This window comes from Hypanus sabinus, chromosome 4 (assembly GCF_030144855.1).
Source record: "Hypanus sabinus isolate sHypSab1 chromosome 4, sHypSab1.hap1, whole genome shotgun sequence".
Lineage (NCBI taxonomy): Eukaryota > Metazoa > Chordata > Chondrichthyes > Myliobatiformes > Dasyatidae > Hypanus > Hypanus sabinus.
Window position 1 is genome coordinate 109557883 of NC_082709.1, and position 20876 is coordinate 109578758.

General features: G+C 40.4%; 1 protein-coding gene across 1 annotated transcript in view; it reads right to left on the bottom strand.

The window, feature by feature from the left end:
* The window catches only part of LOC132392323 (carboxypeptidase B2-like), a 46921-nt gene that overhangs the window by 21597 nt on the left and 4448 nt on the right, over positions 1–20876 (bottom strand). Inside the window, exons 3-4 of the mRNA XM_059966143.1 lie at positions 8831–8955; positions 7624–7726 (exon numbers count right to left, since the gene is read on the bottom strand). Of these exons, the coding sequence (XP_059822126.1) occupies positions 7624–7726; positions 8831–8955 (228 nt within the window). The remainder of the gene's footprint in view (positions 1–7623; positions 7727–8830; positions 8956–20876) is intronic.

Sequence of the window (20876 nt, forward strand, 5' to 3'; positions counted from 1 at the left end):
TGTGACCGATAATCTTGTAGCTCCATTTTGTCCTTCTCTAGCTGTTTCAAGATGTCTTCAACCAAGCTCTCAGCATCCTTCTGGCTTATCTGGATAAAACCCCAAGGCAGGACTCTCCAACACGGACTGATTTCCTCTCAAAGTCAACTTCCACATATCTCACTACTTTTGACAACTGCTCATGGTGTGCCTGATCAGGAATCGAGTCGAACATGAGACCATAGTACTTGGCTTTACGAATGCTTCTCAGTAAACTCTGGTGAACAGTGGATGCCATCATGTAGATGAATTCATTCTGGACACTCAGTGAAAGTTAAGACATGGATCCAGGATGACTTTCCAAATGAGTGAGGTTTTCTTTCATGACAGGGTCGAAGATGGCCAGTAGTTTCAGTAAGCCAAGGAAATTTCCCATATTGGAGTCATTGTCTAGCTGAAATGACTCCCTGTGTCCTCGCAAAGCCAAATTCTGAGTCGCAAGGACTTTATGCAGTGAAGGATTCTCGTCAAGATAGCACGCCACTTCTGCTTTTCCTTCTCAATCTGTGACTGAAATACTACGTCAATAACTCCTCTGTTTCCAGCTAAATTTCTTTCCATTTCTTTCCACTGTGTGAAGCATTCCCGATGATTCTTGGCATTTTCATGAACACTAATCCTTTCAGGCGCTTTCCACTGGTTGAATCCACTTTCCTGCTCCAATGAGGATTGATGGTCTGACCGGGAATAGAGAAGACAACAGATACAAAACACAGATTTTTTAGAAGGGGAATAGACCAGCCATGAGCGAGTCACTTCCTCACCATGACCATTTCACAATTTCCTCATGAACCAAGTTTTGTTCATTGAGCGGTTATTTGTTGGTAGGAAAGGCCCCTCACTGTTCTGGAAATACTTCAAACCCAGCTTTGTTATTTCTGTTTTCAATGCGGCAGGCAGAATTGCTTTTCCAGTATCCTTGTCGAACTTCAGAAGTCCAGTGTCATACTGTTCAATCACTTCTGGTATGACAGTTTGAGCCTCTTTCACACCATCCAGTTCACTAGGTTCAGTGTCGTCAGGTTCAAACTTGTCAATAAACTCCACTTCACCACTACCACCACCACCATCGTCTTCCCCTCCTGTCATGTCCACGTTCTCTGTGACAGCCTCACTCTTCATACTTGTCATACTCGGATTTATCTGACTTGACTTCCTCCTCGGCTTGTGACGCATTTGTACTTGATTCACCTTAGGATTCTAACAGACTTGCAGCAGGTGCAGGCGACTCCATGGAACATGTCAAACTACTTGTTCTGTGCTTTTCAAAGAAGGGCATGAAGAACTTGCTTGACTTCTTGGTTTCCTCCGCCTCCAACTTTCGTCTCTTATGCCCTTCAGCTCCACTTTCCTCCTTCTTCGTGAAGAAACGTTTCATGGTCCTACAAAATGCTCTGAAATAAGGCCATCCTAGTGCTTCTCAGCCATGATAATCAAAGACAGATCATACATCTGAAGAAAATTCTTTTCTCACTATCCGAAGATGGCTTGTCTGACTTTAGTAGAAACTGCTCAGTTTCCCCTGCCCCCTTCAAGTGGTGCCCAGGGCATGTGCCATTCCTGCCATACCTTAGATATGCCACTGCCTGCCACCACCCAGTACACACTATTTGTGACAGCACCAGTTGCGTTATACTGTTATATATTTAACTATGTGTCAAAAGTGCACTGTTTGTCAACTTGTGCATCTACCCACAATACTTTTTTGTTTGTTAATATTATTGTGCTCATATAATTTTACATCCTGTATGTGATATATATCTTTGCATCTTAGTCCCTGAGACACATCGTTTTGTTTAGCTGTGTACATGTGTACAGTTGAATGACAATGAACTTGAACAAGTGATGTCTAAGTAAGGACTGGAGAAGGAGTGCCTTTCTATCCTTAAAGATCCATTTTTAAAGACATTCTAGTCAATTAAGAACATTGAAACCTCAATAGACAAAATGTACATGTATGAATCGGTAAAATCAGAATACATCTCATCATAACAAAAAAAGAATAATTTAGTTCCCAGATTAAAGGTGAAAATATTTGAAGAATTAGCAATCACAGGAGATGTAAGATTGTTCTGGATAATTTGAAAAAGTGTCCAGTAATTTCTGCAAAGGATGACTATAAGTTCACAAAGGAAATATCAAGGCTACCTGGAAATTGCTTTAAAACGAAAGTTTATCTTGAAAGATACCATTCAAAATAGAGTTCAGCATTAATCTGCTTGATTGGGACTTAATTTTCTGATAGTCAGGTGAAAGCCATTAAGGTTTTTGAGCTGATCAAGCTATAAAGCTGTTAAATTTGTATATGGACAGCTGCCTGTATCAGGGACATGGTTTAGACAGATAAATCCATGAGTACTGCTTAAGTTCTATTAAGTGGACAGGTATTTTTAGGGAGCCTATTTGTTTGATAGTATGCACTGTCATTTGCCTAGCCACACTTTTGATCTGTGTTAAGAAGGAATAACTAAAAGGGAGTCAGAGGATGTGGTATTCCACATGGAAGTGGACGAGGTCCAGGATCACCCTTGGTTTTAGTGAATGAAACAAACAGGCTCATGGGGTGTTATGACCTACTCTTATTTTCTTTTGGGGAATCCAGCCAAATCTTCTCTGAAGAAAATTAGATATTCAGACTAGCTCCACTCAGCAGATACATCTTTTTCCTTTGAATTGCTTTCCAACTGTTAAATTTAAAACTAATTTACAGCATCGGTTGGAGCCCAAATGCTCTATTTATCAAGATGAGGCCTCCGGCGGATTTTGCTGTTCAGACTGTTCGCTGGCAGAAGGCACTTAGAGCGCTGGGACAGTCTGTATGAGAAAGCTGTCAGTGTGGCAGTGTCCATTCCCATCAGACAATGGAGCAATGGCATAATCCAAACACTGGCTGAAGGATAATCCACTATCCTTCAGCATTTCCACCACTAATTTGATGCTATTTTTATGGACAGGACGTTAACCAGGATGAATATATACTTCTTTCTGTGGTTATGTTGAAAGCAGTACAGTTTAATTAAATGCATTAATCCCTAATGTACCTGCAATTGCTAGAGAGCTGTTGAATGCAAACTTATTAATAAAGAATGAAACATAAAGTGGTTAAACTCTCACTTTTCAAGATAATAAATGGATATGATTATTTACTGTTATTAAATATTTTATGATAACTTTTCTGATGATGCCTGCTCAATTTCATAGCCTGTACTCTGACTGTTTTCCCTCTGTTGGGAGTTATCTTTAGTGAATTTACTCATGCAGATATTTCATGTCCGATGACTGACAATCATTAATTTTGTTTATTTATTTACCTGTGCATAGTTGACACTACCTTGTGCTGAGTGTGACTGTTGGTACTGTGTTTTGCATCTTGGCCTGGGAGGAATGATGTTTTGTTTGGCTGCATTCATGGGTACTCATGTGTGGTTGAATGACAATTAAACTTGAACTTAGACTACCTGCTATGATTAAATTACTAAACTAAAGAACAGAATTAATAGGCAGTTTTCCAGTGACAAGCAGATTTTTTTTTTACAAATGTCCATTAGACAGGGGGTCTAATTGGGGCATTAATATCAAAGATCGTAGTCTGTAAGTCAAAGCCCGATGGCTGGAGACTGGAGGTTGGAGGACTGTCCGTGTGTGGCGCTGGGATGGAATGAGGAAAACAGTTTGTTTTGCTGCTGTTGTTTCGTTGCTTGTTGCGTTCTGTTGTTCTGCTGAGCATTGTGAGCAGGCTTTCCAGTGCCAAAATGTGCGGCGACGTTTGTGGACTGCTCCCAACACACCCTCAGCTAGTGTTGGTTGTTAATGCAAATGGCACGTTTCATGGTATGCTCTGATGCACCTGTCATAAATAGTTTAATCTGAATTAGGCGATTTGTTCATAAATCAGAAAATAGACAAAATTATTCTGTGCCTAACAACAGTATTAGAATGAATGGCATCAAAAGCAATAAGACTGACAAGAAAGAAAAATGACCTAGATGGGAAGTTAGTCCTGCCATTCGTAGGAATAAAGTATGTTGGTCTATCTGACTTTTGAAGTTAATAATTTTCTTGGAGCTCATTTATATATAGGGAGCGTCCATAAGTCATGTTGCAGTATACAGAGTAACATCTAAATGGTTTCACCTGAAAGCACTTTCCTATCAATGGCTGATTGCCCATCCATGTCCTTCCTCCATCTGCTCTTTAATTTGTTTCAATATGAGCATTTGTACAAGTCAAAAATAGAGAGATTTTTAAAAAAATTCATTTTCTGTGTTTGGGCATTACTGATAAGTGCAATGTCTCTGAAATTGCCTTTGAAAAAGTAGTGCGGAGTTCCCTTTGCTGATGTTCATCTGATGGAGGCATTTCCCCAGAGCTACTGAAGGAGTTCCAGGGTTCTGTCCCGGTGATGATGGAGGATCTGGAAGATAATTCGATGACATTTGACTTGGAGGGCAGCCTGAAGGTAGAGGCCTTTCTATCTGCTTGCTGCTTCTTGAGGTTGTGGTTTTGGCCGGTGCTGTTGGAATAGCTGGGCAAGTCACTGCAATTCATTTTACCTACCACTGGTAAAAGGATTGAATATTTTAAAGTGGTTGACGGGGTTTTGATTAAACTAGCTGCTTTGTCCTGGATGGCATTGGCCTTTTGGAGAGTTTTTGGTGCTACGTTCATCCATGCCAGTGGAGCCTATTCCATCACATTCCCGACTTGCGCCTTGTAGGTAGTGGGGAAACTTTAGGATGTTAGGACTCACTTACTGTAGTACATCCAGCCTCTGATCTTTCTGTTGGCACAGTATTTCTGTGGCTGATTCAGCTGTTTATGGTCAATGATGTGTTTCTGAAGCCATCTAAAGTTGGTAGATCTGAGGACAGTCAGTAGCAATTGACTGCATAAAAGTTAATTCTCAGCTGTCTTTTATCATTTTGAAATTGTGTTTATTACTTCAATTTTTGACCTCCTAAGTTCAAGGGAATATAATTTTAGTTGAATCCTTCTTGCCATTACTGTATAGGGAGTTTGTTCTATATTATTGCAACCCCCAACTCCCCTGCATTGGGGATGTCAGAACCAAAAGTTGGACATAGTAACTCATTTGCATTAAAAAAAAATCAGAATCAGGTTTAATATAACCAGCTTAACTTGTGAAATTTGTTGACTTTGCGACAGCAGTACATGATAATAGAGAAAAAAAACTGGGAATTACAATAAATATATATTTTAATAGTTCAACTAAATAAGTAGAGCAAAAATTGAAATAAAAAGTAGTGAGGTAGTATTCATGGATTTAATGTCCATTTAGAAATCAATGGCAGAGGGGAAAAAGCTGCTCTTGAATGATTGAGTGTGTGCCTTCAGGCTTCTGTACCTCCTCCCTGATGGTAGCAATGAGAAAATTGCTACCAGGACCTGGGTGATGGGGGTTCTTCAGGATGGCCACTGCCTTTTAGAGGCATGTGTAGCCAAGGTATCGTCTCCTCCATTTTATATTCAAACCTCCTGAGATGTAGGCCAAATTTTTCTCAGCCTTACTTTCAGTTTGTTTTTAATAGTTTTCCCAGGTTTTAACGATCTGCATGCACAAACAACAATATTCCTTACTCCTGCTTCTTGGTCTTTTACTGCTGGCCTGTCTCAGATTCATACACTGGATTTGTATCTTTGCCTAGTTGTGTAGGCTGTGAGCACTTTGTAAATTCATGTTCCTATCCACCTAGCTTATTATGGTTCTGTTACGTCCGTAGCCCCCTCCTTTGTGAGAATCGCCAGTTCACTGTTGGGTTGAGTCAAAAGGGGGCCCAAGACATGAGGGGGACATGTGCAGGATGCCACGTTTCTCCCCCCCCCCATAGCGATGTAAATCTACGGGACATGGCCATTGTCTCTTGGAGACAGATTTGTGGATTGAGATGCTCTGCTACGTGAATGCCCTCGGGCAAAGTGGGCTGGTTGAGGGAGGGATTGCATCACCCCCAACCTGATTGACATCTATGACCCTGCGAGTCAGAATAAAAGAGGGGCTGTAGGAACAACCCCTCAGACACACCAGAAGAAACGTTAAGCGACCACGTAACAGCAGATGGTCATCGGAAACCAAGCCACGTGCGTTCAATTCCGTGGCTGAAACCACGGAAAATGGCTTTTTAGCTAACAGCGGGGAAACCCGCTCCCCTGACTCAACGGATTGGCATCATAAAAGACCTGGGCAAGTTTAAACGCCTCACTCTCTTAAACGCAAAACGCTGCAGCCTGAATGAGCTAATGACTTTTATATTTCCATCGGACAATACATTATCCCCTAGACAACGATAGTTACATTTTATTGGTTATGATCATACCTGCGCTTTAGATTTAGTATTGATGACGTATATTATCTGTATATTTGCATTAATCTTATTTTTGTGCCCCTTTATCAATAAATACTTTTAAATATAGTATCATCAGACTTCAACGGACCTCTCTATCTTTGCTGGTAAGTGATCCAGTTACGGGAATTTGTAACAGTTCTTAATTTGGCACAAATTTAAAAACATAATTTAAATGTTTTTCATTTATTCTTGTGGTTAAAAAGTTGAGATTCCTTACTCTTGCAAAACAAAATCTATTTGTTACATCTAATCAGTCATCAGTATTTCTAAACTTGTCTCCTCCTCCTCCTCAATTATAAATTTAGCTCTTATGGTTCCCTATAATTTTCTGCATTTTTATAAAGTGCCTTCTTAAAGTATACAGAGATGGATTATCTGTGGACAATTCTCTACTCTTTAAACTGGTGGCCTCAGACATCACCCTACCTTCACAGCCCTATGCTGATTCTTTGATCAGCTTATCCCTGGTGGTATGTGTGATCTGATGATGGATATCAGTAATATCCTGGTGACTGCCCTTACAATGACATGTTTGTAATTAATCACAAGCCCGGAGAAAGATGCAGAAATCCAGAGTGACACACACAAAAATGCTGGAGGAACTCAGCAGGTCAGTTAGCGTCTATGGAAATGAAGAAGCAGCTGATGTTTTGGGGCCAAGACCCTTCTTGTTTATGTTTGTAGTTACTTTCTTTTATCCCCCTCCCTTCCTTTCTAAAAGGCGGAGGTATTTTTTTAATTTCACACTTCAATGCAAAATTCCTAATTCCAATGATTTGGTGGCACAAATATGTACAATAGTGTAGCAATTAGCACAGTGCCTTACAGTACTAGTTCAGTTCCTGCCACTGTCTGTGAGGAGTTCTCACCAAGACTGTGTGGGCTTCCTCTGGGTGCTCTGCTTTCCACCCACAGTCCAATGGCTCACCGGTTGGTAGGTTAATTGTCCTGTGATTAGACTAGGGTTAAATCAACGACTGCTGGACAGTGAGGCTCGAAGGGCTGGAAGGGCTGACTCCATTCTGTATCTCAATAAATAAATAAATGTGGTCCTCCCATTTCCTCCCGCGTCCTGGGATGCAGGCCAATAGGAAATGAAAATTAACTGCTCTAAATCCCCACGGTTTAAATAAAAGTTAATACTTGTTATGTCCACATCTCCCATAACCAATTTCTTATTCAACAGTTTGAAATAAGAGATGTAAAAAAAAGTTCTTACCTCTTGCAATGGATGATACTTTTCATAGTAAGAATTGAAGGCACGGGGATGACTTGAGGGTTTTTGACTTTTTATGAGCTGTTCAACATCCTCGATTATTACACTGAAAATGATACACATTTGAGGGTTGTGTGTCGTCACTGATTAACTGCACTCTAACACCGCACACTCATTCTTAATATGTCATATTATATTATATTATATATAATACTACGTTTATAGCCATCCATTAGTCTCGTGAGACCATGGATTTGCGCCCTGGTTTCCAGGGTGCAGGCCTGGGCAGGGTTGTATGGGAGACCGGCAGTTGCCCAAGCTGCAAGTCTCCCCTCTCCACACCACCGATGTTGTCCAAGGGAAGGGCACTAGGACCCATACAGCTTGGCACCGGTGTTGTTGCAGAGCAATGTGTGGTTAAGTGCCTTGCTCAAGGACACAACACGCTGCCTCAGCTGAGGCTCGAACCAGTGACCTTCAGATCACTAGTCCGATGCCTTATCCACTAGGCTGCATGCCAACACATACTACTACATTATATTACACACAATACTTACATATGATAAATATGGCACAATACATATTTCAGGTGTAGATAGCCAGTTAACTCTCCATGTTAAAGGCAATTAGTATGTCAGCATTCATAAAATAACTGTCCAATTGCCATGGAATCCTTTGTTTGCATCTTTATCTTGTCTTGGTTGGCTTGGTGACTGGTTCCCAGTCTTGGACAGAAAAGGTTCTCAAAGGTTCTCAAAGGTTTTGTTCAGCTTGAGACTGTATTGTGTCTGCACTCTGTCCTTCCAGCACCCCATTTTAACCCTTGCCTTGCTGCAACTCCCACAGTGGACAAGTGGACTAGCTGGACAGTAAGTAATTAGTCAAATGAAATTAGTTTGGAAACAAGCAGGAGGAAAGTATCAAGCTTCAGCGATCAGCATTGCTGTTAAAGCTCCCCCCATTGACTAGTTAGTAAGGGCAGTGTCAGTAGGGGTGCTACAATGGGAACTCATCCCACTTTGAGTTGGGGAGAGGAGAACACCCAGGTTTCCCAATCAGCCCTGCTGAAAGCTATGCATGTGTTGATAGTTGGTGAGCGAGGAAAGCACACTTGCTTGCTAGCTCCCACTAGAATGCTCACATAAGGGGAGTTGCACCAGATTCTTATCCGTGACGCCTGCATTATTAGCTTATGAAATGTTTGCAATACCTGTACGTGATGTTTCCTGCAGCCAGATGAGATCTCACCTCTTCAATATCAGTGGCATTGATGTAAAGGTGAATTTCTTGGTTGATCCCAATAGCATCCATTGAGATTGGTTGAAACAAAGCTGTCTGCAGAGAACATCCTTGTTCAAACATATCAAAACTCAAGACATTGTTTATTGCTGTGCAAATTAACATAAATCTCCATCTGTCAAAACAGAAATCCAGCTAACGTCTGATTAACAACCGGGTTTTGTTTTGATCAGAGGGGTAATATAGTACAGTTGATGTTGCTATGGATATTTGCCAAATACCTTTGGAAGTGTCCCAAATTATGCTTATTAGAAAACATGAAACCCACTGAATAAAAGCCCAGTAACACAGTTGAGTTGGGACAAGAGACATGGTTGAGGTGAATGAATGTCAGTTGTTTCCATTGGAATGATTTTTACTTCAGTATATTATGATTGTTTCTGAAGTATATTAATGACTTGCACTTGTAGAGATCTGCAGATGACAGCTCTACATTAGGAAGGTCTTTATAAACTCTGGAGATATGCACAGGCTTGTGGAATGGGCAAACACTTCACATTTTAAGTTCAAAGTAATTCAATTATCACAGTACATATAGGTCACTACATACAACCCTGAGGTTCATTTTCTTGTGAGCATACAACGCAAATCCATAGAATAGTAATTATAATAGGGTCAGTGAAAGATCAACCAGAGTGCAGAAGACAACAAAGTGTGCAAATGTAAATAAACAGCAATAAATAACGAGAACGTGAGGTGATGAGTCCTTAAAATGATATCTTTGGTTGTAGGAACATCTCAATAATGGGACAAGTGAGTATAGCCATCTCCTGTTATTCAAAAGCCTGATGGTTGAGGGATAGTAACTGTTCTGTGCAAGTCCTGAGGCTCTTTTGTCTTCTATCTGATGACAGCAGCGAGAAGAGAGCACTGCAGAAAAGAGTGACATGATGGCCTTATGGCTGTAGAGAGCCACATTCAATCCTGAACACTTATACTATCTGAGTGGCATTTGGACATTTTCTCTGTGCCTCGGTTTCTTCCACAATAGAAAGGTACGTGTCTTGTGAGCCAAATTTCCCAGTGTGAAATTGGGTGTCAGGGTGGAGATATGTCTTTACCAAAGGAGGTGTAAGGCACTCCTTCCCTCTGCCTGCCTGCAGGTTGCCCTTGGACAAGGTGTAGCACCTGCTTAGTTCCCCGATCATGGTCACGTGAAGCCCTTGGAACAGGAGGTGGATGGTTGTATTAGCTGCTGCTTATGTTATCACTGACGCCAGGCAGACAATCTCTGAAGAACATTGATAATGGCTGGTGTCACCTGTTTTGTAAAGATACTGTCCAGAAGATGGCAACGGCAAACAATTCTATAGAATTTGCCGAGAGCAAACATGGTCACAGACCATGCAAAACACAGAAAATGCTGGAGGAACTCAGCAGGCCATTCAGCAAAGAGTACAGTCAACGCTTTGGGCTGAGACTCTTCATCAGGACTGGAGAGAAAGTGATGAGGAGTCAGAGCTAGAAGGTGGGGGAGGGGAGAAAGAAACCCAAGGCGATGAGTAAAACTGAGAGGAGAGGGGTGAAGTAAAGAGCTGGGAAGTTGGTTGGTGAAAGAGATACAGGGCTGGAGAAGGGGGAATCCGATAGGAGAGGACAAAATGCCAAAGGGAGAAAGAACAGGAGAGGAGCACCAGACGGAGGCAATCGCAGGCAGGGAGATAAGGTGAGAGAGGGAAATATGAATGGTGAGGGGGGCATTACTGGCAGCTCAAGAAAGTGATTTTCATGCCATCAGGTTGGAGGCTACCCAGATGGAATGAGGTGTTGCTCCTCCAACCTGAGTGTGACCTCATCACGACAGTAGAGGAGGCCATGGATGGACATGTCGGAATAGGAATGGGAAGTAGAATTAAAATGGTTGAGCTCTGGGAGATCCCACTTTTTCGGGCAGACAGAGTGCTTGGCGAAGTGGTCTCCCAATCAGCGTCGGGACTCTATTATATAAGAGGCCAAACCGGGAGCCCCAGATACAGCAGATGACCCCAACAGACTCTCAGGTGAAGTGTCACCTCACCTGGAAGGACTGTTTTGGCCTTGAATGGTGTAGGGGCAGCTGTAGCACATGTTCTGCTTGCAAGGATAAGTGCCAGGAGGGCGATCAGTGGAGAGGGCAAGTGGATAAGGGAGTGGCATAGGGAGCGATCCTCGTGAAAAGCAGAAAGTTGGGGGGAAGGGAAAGATGTGTTTGTGGTGGGATCCTGTTGGAGTAGTGGAGGTACAGTATGTGTTTGGTGGGATCCTGTCGGGGATGGCTGGAGGTACAGTATGTGTTTGGTGGGATCCTGTCGGAGATGCTGGAGGTACAGTATGTGTTTGGTGGGATCCTATCGGAGATGGCGGAGGTACAGTATGTGTTTGGTGGGATCCTATCGGAGATGGCGGAGGTACAGTATGTGTTTGGTGGGATCCTGTCGGAGATGGCGGAGGTACAGTATGTGTTTGGTGGGATCCTATCGGGGATGGTGGAGGTACAGTATGTGTTTGGTGGGATCCTATCGGAGATGGCGGAGGTACAGTTTGTGATTGATGGTGGGATCCTATTGGAGATGGCGGAGGTACAGTATGTGTTTGGTGGGATCCTGTCGGAGAAGCTGGAGTTATAGTTCAGGTCACTCCCCCACTTTTCCTATGCTACATCGATGATTGCATTGGTGCTGCTTCCTGCACACATGCTGAACTCATCGACTTCATCCACTTTGCCTCCAACTTCCACCCTGCCCTCAAATTTACCTGGTCCATTTCCGACACCTCCCTCCCCTTTCTCGATCCCTGTCTCTATTTCTGGAGACAGTTTATCCATCAATGTCTGTTACAAACCCACAGACTCTCACAGCTACCTCGACTCCACCTCGTCCCACCCTGCTACTTGTAAAGACATCATCCCCTTTTCTCAATTCCTCCATCTCCACCACATCTGCTCTCAGGATGAGGCTTTTCATTCTAGAATGAAGGAGATGTCCTTCTTTTTGAATGAAAGCGGCTTGCCTTCCTCCCCCATCAATGCTGCCCTCAGCCGCATCTCATCCGTTTCACACACGTCTACTTTCACCCCATCCTCCCAGCGCTCCATCAGGAATGGGGTTCCTCTTATCCTCGCCTCCCGCCTCACCAGCCTCCGCATCCCAGCATGTAATTCTCTGGAACTTCGGCCACCTCCAACGGGATCCCACCACCAAGCACAACTTTCCATTCACCCCACTTTCTGCTTTCCGCAGGAATCGCTCCCTATGCGACTGCCTTGTCCACTCGTCCCTCCCCACTGGTCTCCCTCCTGGTATTTATCCTTTCAAGCGGAACAACTGCTACATCTGCCCTGACACCTCCTCCCTCACTACCATCCAGGGCCCTAAACAGTTCTTCCAGGTGAGGCGACACTTCACCTGTGAGTCTGTTGGGGTCATCTACTGTATCCGGTGTTCCCAGTGTGGCCTCCCGTCTATTGGTGAGACCTGACGTAGATTGGGAGCCCGATTCACCGAGTGCCTGTCCTACTGAAGGGTCTTGGCATCGACTGTACTCTTTTCCGTAGATGCTGCCTGGCCTGCTGAGTTCCTCCAGCATTTTGTGTGTGATGCTTGGATTTCCAGCATCTGCAGATTTTCTCCTGTTTGTGAATAATGAGAGATGAAAGGAAAACTAGCTTCAGTTGTTATGACTGCAGAACTTAATGTCATGGCTGGTTGGCCATGATTTAAATACTGTTACCTAATTGCTCCTTATATTTGACACAGGAGGATGAGAGCTTGTGGTTTGCTTCATGGTGGCTCCTGGTGTTGTGTGCTTTCAATAAGGGAGCAATATCACAGCAGTTCTGAGTCCCAAATGAATGAGATTTTCCATTCAGATTGGAGTTTGTTCAAGGTTACAATGAGCAAGTTGGTTTCTAGATTTTGTCAATACTGGTGGCACAGAAATTAAATTACAGGACCAATAGTCCAGAGGCATAAAATGACGATCCAGAGATCCTAGATCAACCACCACTGTAGTAGATGTGAAATTTAAGTTCAGGTTAATAATGTGCGATAGAAAAAGCAGCAATTAAAGGTGGAAGGTTGTTATCTGGCTGGAGTATGTTGTCATTGGTGTTCCATAGGGATCAGGTGCTTGGGCCTCTGTTGTTTGTGATGTATATAAATGACTTGGATGAAAATGTTCTAAGATCATGAGAGGTCGTGTGTAATGTGCTCTCCCAGAAGTCTGAAACTGTTCAGTTTTCACCACTGGCTACCAATGTAAAGAAGGTTGTGGGAGTGAGTGCGAAGTCAATAATAATCTCCTTTGTCTTGTTGGCATTGAGGAAGAGATTATTTGCCTGGAACCAGGCTTCAAACTCTTCCACCTCTTCTCTGTAGGCCATCTCATTGTTGTTGGTGATCAGCCCCACCACTGTTGAGTCATCAGCAAACTTGACAATGTGATTACTCAGTTATTTGGCCATGTAGCCAAGTGGGAGAAGAGTGTACAATGATTGGCTCAGCACATAGCCGGGGTGGGGGGGAGGTTTGCTCCTGTGAGGAAGATGCAGAGGGAGGAGCAGTTGTGCATCCTGATGGAGGTCTGTCCAACACCCATTTGCAGTGTGGTGTACTTAGGCAGAGGAGTAGGAGTTTGCTCACCAAGGTCTGTTGGGCAAGATTGTTGAATGCTGAGTGGAAATCAAGAAACAACATTCTGACACAAGTGTCCTTGCTTTCTAGGTGTGTCTGGGCCAGATCCATGACAGATGTGGAGATATTTGTCATAGAGCAGCTCTGTCGGTAGGCATCTTGGTGAGTGTCTCAATGTGGCGGAAATGGAGTTTTTAATAGTAACTCTCAAGCGTTGAGGAAAACGTTGCAAAGTTGTTGTTTAGTTCTGCAGAGTTCTTTGGGACAGGGATGATGGTGGCTGATCTGAAGCCTGTGGGGACTGCAGCCTGGATGAGTGAAGTGTTGAAGATGTCCGTGAAGACGTCAGTGAACACACTCCCCGAGTACTCAGCCTGGGACATTTTCTGGCCTGGCCACCTTACAGGGAGGGGCACTATGTATAGCATTTTATGGTGGTGTGGGTTCTGCATTGCCAGTGAGGCAGATAGTGAGTGACCTAATATGATGGGTGAATCTACTTGACTCTTAAAGCAGTTGGATCTATCTATAACAGCATTGGTAAAGGTGACCATTGCACAGCTCTTTCAGAGGCAGCATCCCACTTTCACACTGAGGACATCCTCTGTGATATTGTGTGGTATTGCAGTGATGGTAAATGGGATAGGCCTGGCAAGACTGGGCAATCATGGGGTGGCATGAACACCACTACAGTCTGTATGCTTATAGCCTGGCACATCAATCTCTCTGCCCAGGCTCTGTGAGGAATGCAGAAGAGTGGGGGGGACGTCATGTGATGACGTAGGATCGAAACGTGGAAATCCAGCTCTCCCGTAAAAAACCAGTAAAATAATGTTTAAGTGAAGAAAAGTTAGTAAATACTTTTAAAAAATTGTCTTAAGATATGCCTCCTAAACAGAAGCAGAAGAAAACTACTGCTTTGAAGACAACATAAGTTGGAAAAGAATCAAGGCCGGATGCCATGAAAGAGCCTCGGGCTCAAGTGCATTTTACCTCTGGCGATACAGAACAGGAAACTGCGGCAACATCAACCGTTTCCAAAAAAAAGAGCAACAGGAATTGCGCATGCGTGAAGGAAGGGGCATGCGCAAACACGAGCAACCCAAACTACAAATCCCAGCTATGATCGGAATTGAAAGTGAATGTGAATATGAGGTGGAATCAGATTCTCTGGATAAATCAGACGAAGATGAAGAGACAAACAAAGAAGAGCAACAGGAAGAGGTTGGAGGTGATATTGGAGACATTAAAAAATCTTTGGTGCAAATAATGCATGAATTAAAAGCATTAAAAGTAAAAAAAAAGATAATAACAATATTAAGATTATGTTTGATAAAATGATGAAAAGACAGGACAAAATGGACAAGAAAATTAAAAACTTGTAAGAAACAATGGGAGACACCATTGATAGAGTGAATAAAATGGAAGATAATATTTCTGCCCGGGCATCAGAAAGAAAATGGTTATTGGAAAAAGTGGATGTGCTTGAAAATTTTAGCAGACAAAATACTATTAAGATTGTTGGACTGAAAGAAGGTATATAGGGAGAGGATCCAATAAATTTTTTTCAAAAATGGATTCCCGAAATTTTGGAAATGGAAGAAGGAACCCAGTTAATTGAAATTGAAAGGGCTCACAGAGCCTTAAGATCAATATCTCAAGTTGATCAAAACCCACGATCAATCTTGATAAAATGCTTAAGATATCAAGATAAAGAAAAGATCCTGAAGGCGGCTGCCGAACGCACCAGAAAGAGAAATGGGCCATTGATGATGGAAGGGAGAACAGTTCTTTTCTATCCTGATATAAGTTATGACCTTTTGAGGAGAAAGAAGGAGTTTAACCCAACGAAAAAAGTTTTATGGGAAAAGAGTTATAAATTTATATTGCGCCACCCAGCAATCTTGATAATTTTTTTGGATGATGGAAAAAGAAGATTTTTTACTGATTATCGGAATGCTGAAGAATTTGCACAAGAACTCCCAATATTCGCTACCACAGCCAAAGATTTAAAAGTGAAACGGATTAACGATGAAGACAGGGACAGTGAATGGAGTTGATGGATGTTTAAGGACAGAAGAATATTTAAATATATTCTTAATTATATGATACAGGGGGAGAAAGGTAAAAATTTGAGAAATATTAATCGAGAGTAGTGTCATTTTTTTTCCTTCTTGTACATATACTTTTTTATGTTACGGGGAAGCTGGGGAAGCTTCGGATCGATTGCTACGGGATTCACGTGTGTAATCATGGCGATTGCCATTGACCCGCACAACGGTGGGGGGTAATGTTGTGTTTTTTTTTATTCACAACATTAGTAGGGGGGTATTTTGTTACTTTTTTCTTTATAATCTATTTTTCTTCTATCTTTCTTTCTTTGCCTGGACAATCGGGGGGCGGGGGGGAGACACATAGCAACATGGAGAATTTTAAAAAGATTCCCCAAGGTACTACAACAGTTGAAAGGTTAGGTATTATTATAGACTGGAGTAACCCTATTAAAAATAATGACTAATTTATTGAATTTTTAAAGTTTTAATGTTAATGGGCTTAATGGACCGGTGAAAAGAAAAAGAATTTTAACATTAAGAAAATGAAAATAGATATAGCTTTTTTACAAGAAACACACTTAACAGAGATAGAATATCAGAAATTAAAGAGATTGGGTCGGAAATGTTACTGCAGCTTCATTTAATTCAAAGGCGAGGGGAGTTGCAATTTTAGTTAATAAAACTTTACCAATTAAAATACAAAATGTATTAATTGATTTGGCGGGGAGATATGCAATTATACATTGTCAATTTTTTTCAGAACTATGGACTCTTATGAATATTTATGCACCAAATGAAAATGATGTACAATTTATACAAGAGGCCTTTTTGAATTTGGCTGATGCACATGACAAAATATTAATAGGTGGAGATTTTAATTTTTGTCTAGACCCAGTTTTAGATAGATCAACAAAGGTTGTTACAAAATCAAAAGTAGCAAAATTAATTTATCATTGATGAAAGATTTAAATTTGATTGATATATGGAGAAGGATTAATCCAAAAGAAAGATTACTCATTTTATTCAAATAGACATAAAACTTATTCAAGGATAGATTTTTTTCCTATTATCAACGAATATTCATGACAGTGAAAAATATGAAATATAAAGCAGGAATATTGTCAGATCATTCCCCCTTGACAATGATAATGATGGATAAAGAGGAATCGATTTACAGATGGAGATTTAATTCAATATTATTAAAACATCAAGATTTTTGTGATTTCATGAAAAAGCAGATTCAGTTTTTTTTTAAATACAAATTTACATTCAGTTGATGATAAATTTATATTGTGGGAAGCAATGAAGGCATATTTGAGAGGCCAGATAATAAGTTATACTTCTAAAATTAAGAAGGATTATATGGTAGAAATAGATCAATTGGGAAAAGAGATTACAAAATTAGAAAAAGAATCTCAAAGATATATGACAGAAGAAAAACGAAGACAACTTGTTAACAAGAAGTTACAATATAATACACTTCAGACATACCAAACAGAAAAAGCAATTATGAGAACTAAACAGAGATATTACGAACTAGGTGAAAGATCACACAAGATTCTTGCTTGGCAGTTAAAAACAGACCAGATTTCTAAAACGATAAATGCAATTAGAACAATTGTAAATAAAATTACTTATAAACCTTTAGAAATTAATGAAACTTTTAAGAATTTTTATTCTGAACTGTATCAATCAGAATCACAAAATGATAATTTTGAGATAGAAAGGTTTTCATCACAAATAACTCTACTAAAATTGAATACGGAAGAACAGAAGGGATTAGATATGCCTTTTATATATCTTCAGAGTAATAAATCCCCAGGAGAAGATGGTTTTCCACCCGAATTTTATAAAAAGTTTAAAGATTTACTAATTCCTCCTTTTATGGAGTTAATATATCAAGCGGAAAGAACGCATAAACTTCCAGAATCTTTTTCGACAGCTATTTTAATAGTATTGCCAAAAAAAGATAGAGAGCTTTTAAAGACAACATCATATAGACCTATTTCTTTGTTGAATACCGACTATAAAATAATAGCAAAAATTTTATCTAATAGATTATCTAAATACTTATCAAAATTAATACATATGGATCAAACAGGATTTATCAAAAATAGACAATCAGCAGATAATGTAACTCAGTTACAACATAATTCACTTGGCACAAAAAAGGGAGGAAATGAGTGTGGCAGTTGCCTTAGATGCAGAAAAAGCATTTGATAGATTGGAATGGGATTTTTTATTTAAGGTATTGGAAAAATATGGATTAGGAGTATCTTTTATAAAATGGATTAAAACCTTAAATACTAATCCCAAAGCTAAATTAGTCATAAATGGTCAAATTTCAACATCATTTCAGTTAACAAGGTCAACTAGACAAGGTTGTCCATTATCACCTGCTTTATTTGTGTTGGCGATAGAATCATTAGCTGAATTAGTTAGAATGGACCCAGATACTGAGGGTTTCAGAGTTAACCAGGAGGAATACAAGATTAATTTAGTTGCTGGTGATGTTTTGCTTTATTTAACAAACCCATTGTATTCGCTGCGTAAATTATCTTCTAGATTGGAAGAATATGGGAAAATATCAGGCTACAAAATAAATTGGGATAAAAGTGAAATTCTATCCCTTACTAAAGGAGATTATAGTCAATGTCGACCAGAACTCAATTTAGATGGCCGATAAATGGTATAAAATATTTAGGTACAAGAGTTGATAATGATATAAAGAATTTATACAAATTAAATTATTTACCATTATTGAAAAAAATTCAAGAAGATCTTGATAAATGGATGACGTTATCAATAACATTAGTAGGCAGAGTAAATGCTGTAAAAATGAATGTATTCCCTAGATAACAATATTTATTCCAAACACTACCAATACAATTTCTGCAGAGGTTTTTTCAAGAGTTAAATAAATGTGTGAGGAAGTTCCTTTGGAAAGGTAAGATGTCGAGAATATCGTTGGAAAAATTGACATGGAAATTTGACCGAGGAGGGTTACAACTTACAAACTTTAAGAATTATTATAAAGCAAATCAACTTGGATTTGTTGCATCTTTTTTTATGAAGATAAATCGGCATGGATTAGAATAGAACTAGATAAAATAGGAGAAAATATGCCAGAAGATTTTATATGTAAGTGGGAATCTAAATGGATATGGGAAAAGAAAGAATCTCCTATATTAAAACATTTGATTGATTTATGGAATAAGATAAATGTTGATGATGAGATAAGGAAATCTTTATTAGCAAAGAGACCTTTAATTCAAATTAAACTTATTCCTTTTACAATGGATAACCAACTTTTATATAACTGGTTTCAAAAAGGGATTAGATGTACAGGAGATTGTTTTGAAGGAAGTATATTAATGTCGTTTGATCAATTAAAGAATAAATACAAAATATCAAACAACACTCTTTTTTGTTATTTCCAATTAAGGGCTTATTTAAGAGATAAATTAGGCGCCGTTTTTTACAAAAGACAGGATTAAATATATGGGTGCTCTGAAGATGAAATAATTGGTTATATGGGGAAAGAAATAAATATATATACTAAAGTTATTACGAACTCCATGGAGCATGTGGGGATCTTTCGATATCCAGGCACTCTTTCTTTCTTTTTTCTTCTCTCTTTTTTTTCTCTTCTACAGGGATATGTTAGGGGGGAGGGGGGGAAGGGTTGATAGGTTACAGAAAGAAAGAGAAAAAACTATTTGAAACTTCAATTAAAACAAATTGTAAAAAAAGGAATGCAGAAGAGTGTGTTGGTAGCTGCAGACAGCTTAGCTGGCACTGTGCTTGAATATGGCCCAAGTGCAGAGTGAGAGACACTGTAGTGGGTTGGTAGTTCACAGACTTTTAATGCGACCGGTTAGAGGGGGAAAGAAAACAATAAACTCTAGGCCAAACAGGGCCGTTAACTAAAACTCCCAAATGGAAAATGAAGCCAGCACTGCGGCTGAAAGGAATAACTAAATTTAAAACAAATACCACTAGTCTTCAGAGTCAGTTGACTCAATAGTCCAATTTCTCAGGCAAAACATTGCTGTGCTTTGCTCAAGTCTTGACAAGCACTACGATGAAAAGAATGGAGTTAAATACCATCACAATGAAACAATATTTAGCTGACATCTGCATATTCACAAGCGCAATTGGTGTATCTGCGGCATTGCTGAATCCGTGGCTGTGACATTAGCTGTAACGCGGGACTTCATCTATGCTAAATAGCCACGATTAAGCAATTTCACAACCAGTGTGTCAGATCAGTCTCAAATTAAATTCCAGAAGAAGCCTCATCCCAGTGTGGTTCAGCATGTACACTATATCTGAGAGCTCAGGGTGAAGTGGTAGCAGTCACTTTCGGCAGGACGTGCCAAGTAAGTGATCAGCCACAGCTTCCTCCTGTGTTTGCTCACCATCAAAGAAGACAGCTTTCAGCCTACTTACTTCACCCTCACGAGATCAAGAAAAGGCTTAAGAGTATTGAATACATTTAGGCAAGCTGCTTCAGTGCCATCTGCTCAACAATATGTAAAATTGCCTATGTTTGTCCTGCTTACAAACAGCTGGACGGATAAAATTCAGGGAATTACCATCAAGTGTGTACTCTCAATTGTAAGTGATGGAAGGCATTGCTGTCACACAGCTCTGCTCACCAACAGTGTGCACACAGAAGCTCAGTCCTTTCCAAAAACATGCTGGAGTTGTTTTACAGAGGTTAGGTGAGAAATACTACCCTTGATATCAAGACAGCATTTGAATAAATGTGAATGAACATTCTCAATGGGCACCAAGGGGGAAACACTTCTAGAACAAAGATCTAGCGCTTTGCTGGTATATGTGACGAACAAACACTTCTCAGTCTTCCAGCTGGGTGCAGGAAACCTGTATCTGTCTGGAAGCCTGAGAAGAGGTTATTCACTTCTAGAACATTACACAATGAAGTCGTCGTTTTGTTGAAGGTGAATCATCCCCAGTCCAGGACATCAATAAACAAACTCCTCAGGGCAGCATTCTGGGGACAAAATCTTCAGCTGCCTCACCTTGCATAGTAAAGTTCTTTAATTATGTCAGAAATGGGGATATTAACAGATAGTAGCAGATCCTTTTGCAGCCTGCCGGCAAATGAAGCAGCCTTGTTTTTCAAATAGTAAGACCTAGTCAGCACTGGGGCAAGAGGTAAGTATCATGGGGATGACCGATGTACTGATTAATATCTATCACCAAGCGAGAATCTAGCCTCTTGCCCCTAGCATTCAATGGCAATCTCATTGGTTAGTCACTCATC